General features: G+C 42.4%; 2 protein-coding genes across 2 annotated transcripts in view; one reads left to right on the top strand and one right to left on the bottom strand.

Annotated features, from left to right (window-relative positions):
* Nucleotides 1-814: 814 nt before the first annotated feature.
* Nucleotides 815-3,406, bottom strand: LOC115111115 (pro-adrenomedullin-like). The gene is made up of 4 exons (XM_029636995.2): nt 3,292-3,406; nt 2,607-2,722; nt 2,345-2,470; nt 815-2,120 (listed from the first exon to the last, which is right to left on the bottom strand). Exons 2-4 carry the CDS (start codon nt 2,708-2,710, stop codon nt 1,817-1,819), a joined length of 534 nt encoding a protein of 177 aa, XP_029492855.1. The 5' UTR covers nt 2,711-2,722; nt 3,292-3,406; the 3' UTR covers nt 815-1,816.
* Nucleotides 3,407-6,949: 3,543 nt separating this feature from the next.
* Nucleotides 6,950-16,206, top strand: part of LOC115112205 (myotubularin-related protein 13-like) — a 168,004-nt gene continuing 158,747 nt past the window's right edge. Inside the window, exon 1 of the mRNA XM_029639079.2 lies at nt 6,950-7,093. Coding sequence (XP_029494939.2) covers nt 7,039-7,093 — 55 coding nt within the window. The 5' untranslated portion in view covers nt 6,950-7,038. The remainder of the gene's footprint in view (nt 7,094-16,206) is intronic.

The raw sequence follows: 16,206 nt of genomic DNA, 5'->3' as shown, positions 1-16,206 counted from the left end.
TCTTGAACCATACATTCATCCAAATTGTATCTGGCATACCAATCAAATAGAGTTCTGGTGTACACTTCACTTGTGCGGCAACATATTCGATAGATTTGGTCAGCAAGCAAACCAACCTAGGTAGGGTTTACCACAGACAGTTGTTGGAAACCCTTATTCAAAGTTTCATTTAGAATTTGCCTGTGGAAGAGTAAAGTTGAATGAAATCAAATTGAATGTTGTTATTGGCATTAATAACTGTTCCTGACCTAATGGGCATATTTAAATAACAGACATAATCTTTTACAGGATTTGATATTTCAAACATCCATGGAGTGACTGCAACCTTCCTGTGGCTGATTAATAGCAATGACTGTCTGTCTTTCTGTCTGTCTGTCTGTCTGTCTGCACAGCTCATGAACGCGCTTCGCGATGGCTGTTTTTTCGATGCTCTCTGCGTGCCTCGCAGGAATGTTACACAGACCCCCCTCCATCCCCCTCATAGCGCTGCATCCTGATGTCCAGACCGTCTACCATTGTGTGCAGATGGAGCTGTGTCTCTCATCCTCCCGTAATGGCTGAAGGGCCACGCTGCAGTGTGGAGCGAGCCAGCAAATATGCACTGTACTATGCAGGAATGCGCCTGGCACTCCTGTCTGCCCTCCAGGGGGGCCACAGGGAGAGTGGAAGGGGAATTGATTTAATGAGACCCTAAAATCACTTAACCCAGACCAGGTGCTACATGTTTCACTGGAGCTGGGCAGACAATAGAATGCCACTTTCAATTTACAACAGTAATTTCCTGTGGAAAAGAGAAAGTCTGGACAGAGTCAACTTGTATATGCAAAATGTTTATTGTATGACAATGTTAATTGCTTCGACACAAATAAAATAGACCACATTCACAAATATATTATACCATAGCTATAAAACCATTTATCCTATTAGCACAGTTCGAAACATATAACATCCATGATGCAAACAATAGTGGAAACAACAAATAGTTACAATGCCCTTATATTTTCTTCCTGTACAAAAATAGTTCTATCTCCATAAGTAGTTGAATCTAACCTATATAATATTTAAATAATGATATCTGAAATATCTTATATACAAACTGGCAAACAAAAATATACATACATAGATTGCACATGTGTTTTATACAAAACATATTCAAGTATAGTTCCATCCATTGTGGACTGGCACAGATATTTCATACAATCTCTAATGCATTTCCCTCATACAGTGACCAAAAACTTCAGCTTCATAGCTCTTTATTATACGTCCATCTCCTTATGTCTTATCTCCCTGTTTGGCATGGACCAGATGTCTTTGGATGTATTTTAGGTCCACGTAGATGTCTGACTGAGAAGGCTGGGACTGAAAAGTGCAGATGAGTATAGAGGGTTTGGTGAAATTGGCTCCTGTAAATCCACAGGGTAAAACTCAAAGTTCAGGATCTGCAGAACAGGTTTATAGAGTCCCAGTATTTACGCAGTGGACTCTTCTCTGAGTCTGTACCGCTGTATTGAACTTGTTCCTCTCCCACAGCTGGGCAGAGATAGCACCATCCTCAGCATCTCTCCTTCTCTCTCTTCACGGTGCCATCCAGTGCCTGTAGACCAGCTGTCGTTTTGGCGCTCTGCATCGCCAATGCCTCTGCTAAGTCCAGCTTCCAGAGGCGCTGCAGCTATCGCTCAGTACTCACGTCTGGAAAAAATGCACTGGAGAACATTTGGAAAAAGTCTGAGGCATTTGGAGAATTTTAGAACAGGGCAGAGACACTAAGCCTCGGCTGCTGCTCTCCTCCCCTGTTCCTCCCCCGTACAAGTCCAGCTTATGTCCGTCTGAGCAGCTCCTCCAGCTTGTGAACGTGTGAGTCTGCGTTGCCCCACACAGGCCTCAGCCTGCCTCCCTCCAGCCTCAGTGTGGCCCTGCGCTCAGGGAGGGAACGACGCCTCCGGCCGTAGCCGTGTGGGCTGATCTTGTCGATGGGTGCACTACCAATCTTTAGCTTGTTGTTGAGCTGGTGGATGCGGTGGGCCAGGTCATGCACAGTGCAGGTGCCCAGAGAGCAGCCTGGTCTCCAGGCCTGGTTCACTGAATTTTTGGACCTCTTGGTTCGGACACTGATGTCAGTGCTGGAAGAGAGAGGAGGGAGAGGACCATTAATTAATGCCTTGCATTCCTGAGCGGACACAACTTGGCTCAGAGATCCCCTCCGCAGCTTGCTTACTTTAATGACCCTTGTTTGACAATGGTGATTAGTCTCTTAATTCGATTTGAAATCTTGATTTCACAAGGATAACGAAATAGCACCATGCACATTGAGTTATTTAAAGGTTTGTATGGTATAGGCTTTTACCTGGAATGAGGAATCAGGGTGTCCCTGACGTCTTCTGGGCTGACAAACTGTACAGACTCTGCTATCCTCTCTGCAGAAAAACTGTTTAGATCTTGTCTCGATCTGCTCTGCATCCATATGCTCAACCTGGGAAAGAAGAAATCCAACTCATTAAAAACTGTTCAAAGAAGTCCACAAAAATACACAACAGTATGTGCTGATATCATGGTCACTATGCATTGTAGCAGACTTATCTTGACAAATAGCTCATCAATTAGCTCACCTCTTTTTGAGCTCTGGGCTAATTTCAAGTTGGAATCCAGCCACACTCTGTGCAATGGTGGCCAGCAGACAGCCGTAGAGGAAAGACTGCAGGATCAGGTTCATTTTGACTGGTACCTGTGGGGAAAGTGGGAAAAAAACTTGTTAGTTATTTACTTATTAACGATAACTTACTTAGTAACCTCCTATCATTACATGTGAGCCCCCCCCCCCACACACAAACCTCTTGTTGTTGCTTACAGAAGAGTCCAAAAGCCAAGTTATTTGCACTTATCATTCATTTATTTTAAATGTCACACTAAGGTCACATTTTGTTCTCTCAAGTAAACTTTACAACCAAGTTGCAGGCCCTGGCCAGTGAAAAGCAGGACACAGTCTATAGATGACAGAGTTTCCTCAACTAGAGTAAGCTTTAACCTCCCCTGAGCAAAGTCAATCCCATTCAGTCAATTATATCCATAACCCAAAAAGAACAGGTAAACCTAAGGTTGGATAGAGAGAGATAAGCCTTATTTGGTATTTTTGCCTGACGTCCACCACCCACCACAGTCATGCACAAGAAGACCGGCACTCCTTATATAATAAGATTGATAACCTGTCCTTGTCTAACGCACTTGAGCTCCTGATAAAGCCATCTGTAGCAAACAGAGCAACAGTCAATATCTGGTTCAATTGAAAGTACATACCTGAAATCCTTCAATAATTCACTTGGGTGATAAAGTAGTTATAGTAGAGTCAATGTGGAGAGAGTATTCCAAAGGCTTCTTGAAGTTGCTGTTGGTGCTGAAAGGAAGCTGTGACACTGTGCTAATAGTCTCTACACACCAGACGATGAGCCTTTATAGTGGAGGTGGGAGGGGCTCACTGACTGACACACACAGACTCATCCCAGTCCCACTACTCCACCCCACACAGACCAGGACTGCTGGAAGCCTGCTTTATCAGTGGGATAATGCAACAACATAGCAAACCCAGGAGAATAATAAAGTTTAAATAAGCCAGAAGTAATTCAATAAATATTTGGGTCATATGAGAGTGATTTACTGTAATACTTGTTAAGGAATGTTGTTGTTGTTTCCTGCTTTTCATTGACAGAATCTTTCATTGTGATTTGAAATTCACATATTTACAACTTTCTTTTTATCAAATGCATTTATTAAGATTACATTTAAAAAAGTATGTCTTCTCAAACACATGAGGAAATAATGATTCTCACTCCCAACAGAGAAAATGGTGAGTGCTCATTCCTTTGGTATTTGGGGAGGAGGCAGAGAACATTCTAAACCAAATTATTATGTCCACTGACATAATTAAACATTTTAGACATAACTGAGCTTTGAGGTCAAGGGGTTATTAACTTTGGTCCACCTGCATTCCGGCACATTTTTGTCATATATAATTTCTTCAATGTTGACACAATGCCCTCTCAAGGGGCAAAAAATGATCTGATTACAAGTTTAGTCATCTTGAGGAAAAGTTGATTAGTGGGCTTGACACGAGATAACACAAGAACACTTAGTAGTTATTCATTAATAGTAAGTGTGTCAAATTATAACCACAACATTCTCCGTGTCTGCATTTGTTTAGACATTAGGGCAAATATTTGGCTGTACTAATGTAAATGTTTAGAGGAATCTAGCAATTATCTCAAATAAATCAAGAAGGTTATTTATCAAAATATTATATCTGTTGGCTTTACATAATCTCTAACTAACATGGTATTTCAAAAACAATTAGGATGACTTCTTTGATACGTGCTCAACACATCACAACTGAGATCCATTAAATCAAGGGGATAATAGGTTAAGTCACAAGAGACAGCAAGTCTGATCCCTGTGTTACTGATATCTGCTCCTCACAATCACTGATTATATGACTTCATCTCAAACCAAAGTATAATGATTGCACTGAACCCCTTTAGCTCTTTGACCTTAATAAAAGTACATTTACTTTTCATATGTGCTTAGCTAAATTAAACCATTCCGAATGAATGGCGAGACAGTGAAATAAAGTGAGATATGCAGCGGGGTCAAAACAATGTCAGCGAGGGTCATAAGGCAGATGTTGATTACAGGCCCATGGGGACAGATATCTGCACAAGATGCCATCAGGATTAGCACAGAGTGTAAAGATTTTTGTTTTTTCATTCCAGTCAACCACACAGCTGACCCAAAGCTGGTGTCTGGTGAGGGTATGTCTGGGGATGGGAACAGTGCATTGAAATTAGCTTGTGTAGTCCCCAAGACTTGGTCTTAAATCTCAAGAACACTGAAAAACATGTAAGCCTAGATGTGATCAGATAATCACAATTTGTGGCTTTCAATGTGTAATGTCTTTAATAGCAAATACGTAAGTATTTTGGGAACAACATGTGAAATGCTTTCTCAGTGCTCAGAATGTATCTCAAACAACTGATAAAGAACCTTGTACGTGCTGAATAGAACATATCTGTGTGTATCGCATTTTACTATGTCACGTGCAGTAATTCAGACAGAAAGTCACCTAAATCTCCCTTCAGCCTTGAATAGAAATCCTACTACACACAATTCTATACAAAATTCTTACGGCTTCCTTGCTTACCTGGTGTCCCTTGTGTTACTGTAAATACATAAATGTGAAACACGTGTTGTAAACCAGCAAACATTTTGTAACCATTTGTAATGATAATTGCCTCTGCCAGACAAGTAATCCCCAAGTACCCAAGTCATTTAATCTCCTAATATGGAGAGAAGAATATTGCGCAACCATGACAGCATCATTGTTCAGTGGCTCTTTATATGGAGCAATCATTTGTTATCTTCTTGTAAGACAGGTGTCAGGTACATGACCGCAATTTGTTCAGTCACAGCTGTGGTATGTTAATGTAACAGGTAAGGTGGGAAGGAATGTAAACTAGGAAGCTATGTCTTGGAAGGTTTATAGAGGAATAGATGAACACATACCTAGATATTGATATGTTATGGAAATGTTCCTCAATGTTGTCATGGTGATTTGATAGACCTGGAAGCTTTGTGGGGTTTGCACCTGTATAGTCATTCATTCTTTCATTCTGCTCCCTTGAACCCCATTGACCTGGAACAATTAAAAAAAAAAAAATTCAACAACTCAAATACCAAATTCTGTAGAGTAGATGACGAAAGTCCTGATTTATTATTTCAACTGCAGACGGAGCGGCAGACATACTGTATTATTGTAAAATACTTTCTATTCAGAAATATTATGCTATTGTGCAAAATATAACTAAGCTACATGTCTGGTGTTGAAGTGAAGACCCTATCATGACAGATATGATAACACCTTACAGGAGAGAAGCAGCTGATAGCATAAGCATAATGGTTGGCGAAATGGAATCATCTAAATGAACTTAACAATAGGCTACTTGTTAATGAAGAGATTATCTCTCAAATTGCCCTAGTACGCTAGGGACCATGATGTTGTGGAACATGTTCAGTCCAAGTCGTTGAGATGTTGGCAAAAACAGCACAAGAGAAGGATTCCCGCACACCGGTGTTTTCCACCCAGCAGCGTCTCCCTCCCCTATTAATTGGCAGGAAAGGTCACTCACTGTCCACAGAATTCCAGAAGTGAGTGGAGTTGTGCGCTCTTATTTCACATTTTGCCTGACCTTATCCCCAAGTCTTGTGTGTGAGTGACCCTAATGCCCCCCCGGTGTGTGTGTTTGTGTGTGTGCGCCATAGACATTTAAAGGTAATGCGCGTGTTTTTGTCTGAGAGAGAGAGAGAGAGAGAGAGAGAGAGAGAGAGAGAGAGAAAGAAAGAAAGAAAGAAAGAAAGAAAGAAAGAAAGAAAGAAAGAAAGAAAGAAGGGAGGGGATGTTTAAGTTTGACGCAGTGTGATTATGGAAAATAGTAATCATGCTATTGACACAGATTTTCCCACCAGCACCCTCTGCTAAGTGCTTCTAGCAAACTAAATATCCTATACAATTAATTCAATACATGTTTAAGAAATACTGGATGCCACAACCTACAATACTTTTAATTTATCTTAATGTATTATAACCCACATTCTTGCAAAGAAAATTAGGCTACTATTTTTTCTAATCTAGGCTAGTCTCATCTACTCTCGAATGGACTTGGAAATATTTGGGAAACTTATTTTTTTTCAATGTACTTTTTTTTTTTTGTTTACCCCTTTTCTCCCCAATTGGTAGGTAACTTTTTTTTAATGAGCATGCTAACGGGATTCGAGTGGTCATCAGATGGTTTTCCGTGCTGGCCAACAAGCGGTGTGGCAGGGTGTGACCCTGTTTGCTGCCACACAGTTTCTATTTGTAAACCTAGCGCCCACGCCCATGGATGTCGCTACTTCTACACGCAGGCGCAATATCACTCCTTCTGTCAAACATGGCTGTGCTTTTGAAGAAAGAAAAATGCTGAATTGTGTTGGTAGATTTCGGAATAAGAAGCAAACATGGCGAGATTGGCTGATTATTTGATTGTCGTGAGATTAGATCAGGACAAAACTGGTAAGTTTTTGAATGTAACACTTGGAACACGAATGCTACATTGAACTTCAAATGCTTGGGTTTATCCAGGCCGTCAGTGTTGATAATGCTTGCTGGTTAGCTTAGACTAGCTAGGTGGTTAGCTATTGATATCTGAGATTTGAAGCAGTCTGCAGCGTATCATTGTTGAACTATTGGGGGGGGGGGGGGGTGTTGAGTGTTGTAGATGAGTGTTGTAGATATTTAAACCACAAACTGGAGTTTCATTGAGACGAACTGTAACATCCTGTTGATGTGACAAATCCAGCCCTTTGGAATTGTAGTTCGTGACGCGCGTGGCTTGCACCGGGAGCAGCTTTGGTATCATGATTTTGGAGAATGCATTCAGCTGTAAGGTTTGCATGAGTCTCATATCATTTACAATCTCACATCATTTGCAACTTGTCGGATATCATATTTTGTTTGACACCGGCAGAATGAGAATAGAAATCCTAACTTCCTGTCTTATACGACATTGTTTTTATCCAACGTTCCTACAAGATGGGCTGGGCATAGGGAAGTCAATTACTTGTTATTTCTGTATTTTTGGGGGGGTCTCAAAAGTGAGGCCCAGAACTGAGGTTCCCAAACCAGACCCACACTCTGGTCTGCTAAACCATTGTTATACTGTACTTTTGTAAAAAAAAAATACTTGGCCTACAGTTGGAACATTCCTTTTGAATTGGCTTGGTTGAAAGAGGAACCTACTGAAGAAGAGCAAACAAGAAAGAGGATGTTTATACTGTTTATACTGAGCCCAAAGTATGGCCTGCATTCGAAGAATGATGAAGGAACGTAGGCTACCCGTAAGGGAGTAAAGACACATCCCAAGTGCAGTGGCATCTTTCCAGGCCCATGTGTGAGAGGGAGACAACCAATCAACCAACCAATCCAGCTGAATCAACTCACTCACTAGAGGCAGCCACATGAATAGGTAAATAGTGGCCCCAATGTCACTCAACTGACAAACAACTTCTGTGCCGTAGGAACAAAATGTTCATCCATCTAGGCATCGCTGGAGCCTAGATGGATTCTGCCTGTTCATAAAACCCCTAGTTCTGACTGAGATGGATAATGATGAATAGACTGAGAGAGTGGTGGATCCCCCTGATAAGAGGATGCTTGTTACAGCCAGAGGTGATTGAATACACCTCTAGTAGGGATGGGGATTTCCAGATAAAAAAAGTATCTCTGTCCATCCTCTGTTTATTTTCCCATCCTCTTCTCATGTGTTACTGAGGTGTGGGATTATGTACACCCAGGGATGTCTGGACCTGGGGGGAATCAGGAGTTGTACTGCATAGATATCCCTTTTTGTGAACTGCAGTTGCATTCTCTATTCTACTAGAAAACTGGAAATGCTTTTTAGAGTTAATACAGACTCTCATAAAAAGAAAACAAACAAGAACATGTCATCCTGAGAATGCATTTCACTTAATTGCTTTGCCCTTCTTTTGTAAAGCTGGACTGCAGACAGTGAGCTGAGTAGACAGACAACAGCTGCTTTCTTCTCCACCTTGATGGTTAAGTCCAGCCAGGGATCCACACAGAAGTCATGATCACTTCCCAGCTTTATTGTGGCTCCTGCTCCACACTTGACCCAATTCTGTTCCAAATGACTGACTCGTAAAAAATCATGTTGATGCTAGTTGTCATTTGTTGAAGGATAAGTCTGCTGTAAAGAGAGCGGCCCAGCCAGTCCATGGCATAAGCTAGGTTAGGCTATTTCTACTCCAGTGATATTTTACTAATGGGAGCCTCCCTCCGTGTAGGAAGATTGGGAATAAATACATTGGTCAGGTAAGACATTAAACCAACAGGACGAGCCACATATTGTCCAAGGTATAATTTAATGGATTTTCAGCCTAGTAAAGTACACAAACTCTTCAGATCTGTAGCTTACATTCCTTGGAGACCTTAATAAAGGCACGTATCTAGCCAACATCAACCCACTACATTCAGTTTGTCATACCACTAAATTTGACTTCAGCATGGGTGAGAGGTAGGCCCTACCTGGAAAGGAACCTTTTATGATGATGATGGCAGCTTTTGATGGAAATTATTTTTTGTCTTTTGTGTCTGCATCACTGTGGTCACATAGATAACAATGAATAGAAGTTGGGTTGGACGATATTAAATCAAATCAAATTTTATTTGTCACATACACATGGTTAGCAGATGTTAATGCGAGTGTAGCGAAATGCTTGTGCTTCTAGTTCCGACAATGCAGTGATAACCAACAAGTAATCTAACTAACAATTCCAAAACTACTGTCTTATACACAGTGTAAGGGGATAAGGAATATGTACATAAGGATATATGAATGAGTGATGGTACAGAGCAGCATACAGTAGATGGTATCGAGTACAGTATATACATATGAGATGAGTATGTAGACAAAGTAAACAAAGTGGCATAGTTAAAGTGGCTAGTGACATAAGGATGCAGTCGATGATCTAGAGTACAGTATATACGTATGCATATGAGATGAATAATGTAGGGTAAGTAACATTATATAAGGTAGCATTGTTTAAAGTGGCTAGTGATATATTTACATCATTTCCCATCAATTCCCATTATTAAAGTGGCTGGAGTTGGGTCAGTGTCAATGACAGTGTGTTGGCAGCAGCCACTCAATGTTAGTGGTGGCTGTTTAACAGTCTGATGGCCTTGAGATAGAAGCTGTTTTTCAGTCTCTCGGTCCCAGCTTTGATGCACCTGTACTGACCTCGCCTTCTGGATGATAGCGGGGTGAACAGGCAGTGGTTCGGGTGGTTGATGTCCTTGATGATCTTTATGGCCTTCCTGTAACATCGGGTGGTGTAGGTGTCCTGGAGGGCAGGTAGTCTGCCCCCGGTGATGCGTTGTGCAGACCTCACTACCCTCTGGAGAGCCTTACGGTTGAGGGCGGAGCAGTTGCCGTACCAGGCGGTGATACAGCCCGCCAGGATGCTCTCGATTGTGCATCTGTAGAAGTTTGTGAGTGCTTTTGGTGACAAGCCGAATTTCTTCAGCCTCCTGAGGTTGAAGAGGCGCTGCTGCGCCTTCTTCACGACGCTGTCAGTGTGAGTGGACCAATTCAGTTTGTCTGTGATGTGTATGCCGAGGAACTTAAAACTTGCTACCCTCTCCACTACTGATCCATCGATGTGGATAGGGGGTGTTCCCTCTGCTGTTTCCTATAGTCCACAATCATCTCCTTAGTTTTGTTGACGTTGAGTGTGAGGTTATTTTCCTGACACCACACTCCGAGGGCCCTCACCTCCTCCCTGTAGGCCGTCTCGTCGTTGTTGGTAATCAAGCCTACCACTGTTGTGTCGTCCGCAAACTTGATGATTGAGTTGGAGGCGTGCGTGGCCACGCAGTCGTGGGTGAACAGGGAGTACAGGAGAGGGCTCAGAACGCACCCTTGTGGGGCCCCCGTGTTGAGGATCAGCGGGGAGGAGATGTTGTTGCCTACCCTCACCACCTGGGGGCGGCCCGTCAGGAAGTCCAGTACCCAGTTGCACAGGGCGGGGTCGAGACCCAGGGTCTCGAGCTTGGAGGGTACTATGGTGTTGAATGCCGAGCTGTAGTCGATGAACAGCATTCTCACATAGGTATTCCTCTTGTCCAGGTGGGTTAGGGCAGTGTGCAGTGTGGTTGAGATTGCATCGTCTGTGGACCTATTTGGGCGGTAAGCAAATTGGAGTGGGTCTAGGGTGTCAGGTAGGGTGGAGGTGATATGGTCATTACGTTAATATCGACAGTGATTGACAGCCATTGTTGATGGTGACGACTTCGTGATGTGACAGACAACGGTTTAGCCTATTTGAATTTGACTGGCACCCCACAGTATAGAACAGTGTCTGGTAGAGCACAGCAGGGCAGCACACAAGTGACATTCCGAGTAATTTGCCTATTCCTATTTGCTATTACCTATTTCAATATGTTACACAACGCAAGAGAGTAATGCAGGCCAGACACAGCGGAGAATTCCTGTCAGAATATATGGTTTCTCTTCTCCCCTACCCCCTGGTCGGATGCTTGGTTTTTAGGCTATAGCCTATACTTAATAATAGCGGACACTTCTTAACTGTCTTGCGTTTGATCTGTTTTAAAGAAATGTAGCCTATTTCCTTCGATTGGCTATATGACTGAAGGCTACGCTTCATCATTTTATGCATTGTTTGCGCAATCGGCTTTACTAGTTGAGTGACAACCAATGTAATTTGCTAGGTTCTTTTTTAAAATCAAAGACACTGTTCAAAAGGTTGTTTTACCAGAATAAAAGTAGGCTATTGGTAGGCTACATGCATTTTTTTTTTGTACACTTTTTTCCTCCCCACTTTTTCGTGAGATCAATTGGTAATTACACTCTTGTCCCAACTCCCTTACGGACTCGGGAGAGGCGACGGTCGAGAGCCATGGATCCTCTGAAACACGACCCTGCCAAGCCGCACTGCTTCTTGACACACTGCTTGCTTAACCCAGAAGCCAGGCGCACCAATGTGTTGGAGGAAACACCGTACAGCTGGTGACCGTGTCAGCATGCATGCGCCCGGCCCACCACAGGAGTCTCTAGAGCGCGATGGGCCAAAGACATCCCGAGAAGATCACTCCGTGTCTGTCAACTCCCAAACGCTCTAAAACATTAGGTTATGAGACTGGGGAGAGGTGAAATCCAAAGTTGTGCTATATAGGGTTGCACATTTTGGGGAATATTCAGAGGTGGACATTTTCTGTGGGAATTAATGGAAATGTATGCAAATTAATATTAATACCATTCAAATGTAGATGTTTTTTTGCATTGGATATATTCATCATATGGAGACAAACATAAACCTTTTACTTTATCATAAGTAGACATAATTGCAAATGATTAAATCCCACCAATAGAAATAAAAAACTATTTAGTTACGAATTGAACTTCAATTAAATGAGTTGACTTATGGGATAATTTCACTGAACAACAAAAGGGAATATTGAATGATCCCAATGATCCATCGCATCTCCCAAAAACATTTTCAACATCTGTAAAATGATAGTCTACAAACTAAAGCTTAATTTGTCTTCCTCTCAGGCTTCCATATCTTCTCCCTGTACCTTCTCAATGTCCACCTCTTGAACATCAGACTCTGAGGCCTCATCTTCACTGTCACTTTCCAACCTTGTTGAGGATGGCTCGATGTCAGGCTCAAAAAGCCTGAAATCTGCCTAGATGGCCACCAATTTTTCAACCCTTGTATTGGTCAGCATGTTGCGTGCTTTAGTGTGTGTGTTCCCATACAAGGACCAGTTGCGCTCTCAGGCTGCGGATGTTGGTGGGATTTGGAGGATGATGGAGGCAACAGGGGAAAGAGCCTCAGATCCACAAAGTCCCTTCCATCAGGTGGCTGATGAGATATGTTGGCACGACTGCCATATTGCATCTCCATCCCAAAGCCCTTGCTTGGAAGTGTACATTGCCAGACTGCCAAGAACCTTGCCCTCATCCAGGCCAGAGACATGGTAGTGATGACACCATAGGTCTTGTTGATCTCTGCACCAGACAGGATGCTTTTGCCAGCATGCTTGGGGTCCAACAGGTACGCTGTGGCGAGTATGGGCTTCAGGCAGAAGTCTTTGCTTTTTGATGTATTTCAGAACTGCAGTTTCCTCTGGTTAGAGCAACAGTGAAGTGGGCAGGGCAGTACAGATTTATTCTCTTACACCTGCAAGCAGTGTCTGAACATCAGACAGGATGATATTGTCTCCCTTAATCCGTGCAATGGCTACTGCTATAGGTTTCAGGCTGCTTACCACTCTCTCCCAAAATACATCATCCAGGAGGATCCTCTTGATTGGGCTGTCCATATCGGCAGACTGTGGTATGGCCATTTCTTGGCGAGACTCCTTCCCCTCCAGGAGACTGTCAAACATGATGACAACACCACCCTAATGGGTGTTGCTGGGCAACTTCAATGTGGCACTCTTATTCTTCTCACTTTTCTTGGCGAGGTAGACTGCTGCTATAACTTGATGATCCTTCACATACCTAACCATTTCCTTGTCTCTCTTGTAGAGTGTATCCATTGTTTTCAGTGCCAAGACCTCCTTGAGGAGCATAGTCATTGCATGAGCAGCACAGCCAATGGGTGTGATGTGAGGGTAGGACTCCTTCACTTTAGACCAAGCAGCCTTAATTTTGGCAGCATTGTCTGTCACCAGTGCAAATACCTTCTGTGGTCCAAGGTCATTGATGACTACCTTCAGCTCATCTGCATTGTAGAGATCGGTGTGTCTGTTGTCCCTTGTCTGTGCTCTTGTAGAATACTGGTTGAAGGGTGGAGATGATGTAGTTCATTATTCCTTGCCCACAAACATTCGACCACCCATCAGAGATGATTGCAATACAGTCTGCTTTCTCTATGATTTGCTTGACCTTCACCTGAACTTTGTTGAACTCTGCATCCAGCAAATGAGTAGATAAGCATGTCTGGTTGGAGGGGTGTATGCTGGGCGAATAACATTCAGAAATGTCTTCCAATACACATTGCCTGTGAGCATCAGAGGTGAACCAGTTGCATACACAGCTCGAGCAAGACATTCATCAGCATTTCTCTGACTACGTTCCTCCATTGAGTCAAAAAAAACTTCTGATTCCTGGAGGACCATGAGCTGTTGCTATCGGTAAAGTGTCTGATTCACCATTTTCACCTCGAATAGAAGTAGAGGGACTTATCAGAGGTTGCTTGTTGTGAGCGCTGGGAGAACTTTATGCACTTGGCCAGAGGATTCTGCATCTTTGTTGCGTTCTTCACATATGATTTGTGACAGTATTTGCAAATGTACATAGCTTTTCTTTCTACATTAGCTACAGTGAAATGTCTCCACACATCAGATAGTGCCTGTGGCATTTTCCTGCAAAGATTAGAAAAAAATGAGTAAAATAACAAAACAAATTCCATGTACAGATACATTGTTAAGCAGTTAGATTAAACAACTCCTTTGTAAGATAAATGTTTTAAAATGAAACATGTATGGAAACAGGTGAATTAACACCTCAGTTAGCAGGCTCAAGCAAGCTAAAACCCACATGGTAGCAAAAACTACCAGCAGAAATTAAGTTAGAAATTATTTAAACACTTTGCTGTAGACTACAATTTACTAGTTTTCAAAAAGTCATGTATGTCATGTACAATATATTCACCCCACCCAGTATTGTAATCAAAACGTACCAGAAAGCATGTTTTTCCTGGCTCTGACAGTGTAGTTGTGGGCTCAATAACATCTCATTAGTGTGGAGGATCTTGAGAATCAGCTGCACGTGATGGAAGAATGCACTGTAAATGCAGAGGGTGACAATTCCATTGAATTGGGGATAGTTTAACCAAAATATGCCACAAGACCTAGAATTGTGTATCCCACAAAAAAAGGTTCACCGTTATAAGGCAACTAAACTTCCCATGGAAAATTTCTGGAAATTTACTGTAAAGTTTCCGACCCTTTGCAACCCTAGTGCCATATATTCATTGGCTATGACCAATGTTCCCCCCTTGCAGCACAGCTCCCCGGGACTGCCAGCGCAGAGTGCAGAAGAGAAGTCAACGCAAGGAGAGAAGCACGAGATTGATCTTCACTCAACATTGTAGATTTTTCCCTGTTAACACTGTCAATGTTTCCTTTTACTGTGGCAATTGTGATCGAATCAATAACCACTTTCAATGCAACATTCCATAAACAAAAATAACTATGCAAGAAATGTTGTAGGCAGAAGTAATCTGAGTAGATTTTATTGTACACGACTCAGCCCGGACCAGTGTGGCATAACCAATCAGAGCTGCAGTAGGTCTATATGCAAATAGGCTATTGCCATATATGGATCTGTGCCATTTACTTTGAACTGGACTGTTTACATTTTATTTTATATATAACTAGGCAAATCAGTTCAGAACAAATTCTCATTTACAATGGCACCCTACACCAGCCAAACATGGACGATGCTGGGCCAATTGTGCCCTGCCCTATGGGTCTCCCAATCACGGCCTGTTGTGACGCCGCAATTACTGAGATGCAGTGCCTTAGACCGACGCACCACTCGGGAGCCCACAGCTGTGGTCGTGAGTAGTTGAGCTTGTTTTGAGATCAAAGCAAGAGCTGCATGTAGCCACGTGTGAACATTTTCTTCATATCCTTTGTTATTAACCCAGTTATAGATAATGTAGTCAGCGATAGGTGAGGGAATGCTTCCTACAAGAGCACAACCGTGTACATTTCTAGACATCTTTGAAAAGCAAGTCGGGTAAAAGCTTTTTTTTGTCTCAAAGGGGAAGTGTTGTATTTTGAGACTGGCTTGAATAAGATAAGTAGCTAATTTGTCTGATTCTCTGTAATAATGAATCTGCGAGAATGACCAATAAATGAGTTTGTGACGGTGATTTCAGATTAAAAAGCAAACGTTTCTCCCCCAAACTGATAGTGTGTGGGTAGATGCCCAGTATCTCTTATGGCTCAGCTAAAGTGCCTACAGACACCATAGACATATACAGTGCATTCGGAAATTAATCAGACCCCTTGACCTTTTCCAGATTTTGTTATGTTACAGCCTTATGTATTAAATCGCCCCCCCCCCTCATAAATCTACACATAATACCCAATAGTGACAAAGCAAAAACAAGTTTTAGAAATGTTTGCATATATATATATGTATAGATGTGTGTTATGTATGTACATTTAAGATGACTGTTTTTATATATATATATAAAGTATTCAGACCCTTTGCTCAGTACTTTTGTTGAAGCACCTATGGCAGTGTTTCAACCTTGAGTCTTCTTAGGTATGACGCTACAAGCTCGGCCCACCTGTATTCTTTGTAGATCCTCTCAAGCTCTGTCAGGTTGGATGGGGTGCGTTGCTCCACAGCTATTTTCAGGTCTTTCCAGAGATGTTTGATCGGTTTTCAATTCTGGTCTGTGGCTGGGCCACTCAAGGACATTGAAACTTGTTCTGAATCATTCCTGCATTGTCTTTTCTGTGTGCTTAGGGTTGTTGTCCTGTTCGAAGGTGAACCTTAGCGTCAGTCTGAGGTCCTGAGCCATCTGGAGCAGGTTTTCATCAAGGATCTTTCTGTACTT

This window comes from Oncorhynchus nerka, linkage group LG27 (assembly GCF_034236695.1).
Source record: "Oncorhynchus nerka isolate Pitt River linkage group LG27, Oner_Uvic_2.0, whole genome shotgun sequence".
In the NCBI taxonomy this organism is placed as follows: domain Eukaryota; kingdom Metazoa; phylum Chordata; class Actinopteri; order Salmoniformes; family Salmonidae; genus Oncorhynchus; species Oncorhynchus nerka.
This window is presented reverse-complemented; position numbering and strand designations above follow the sequence as displayed.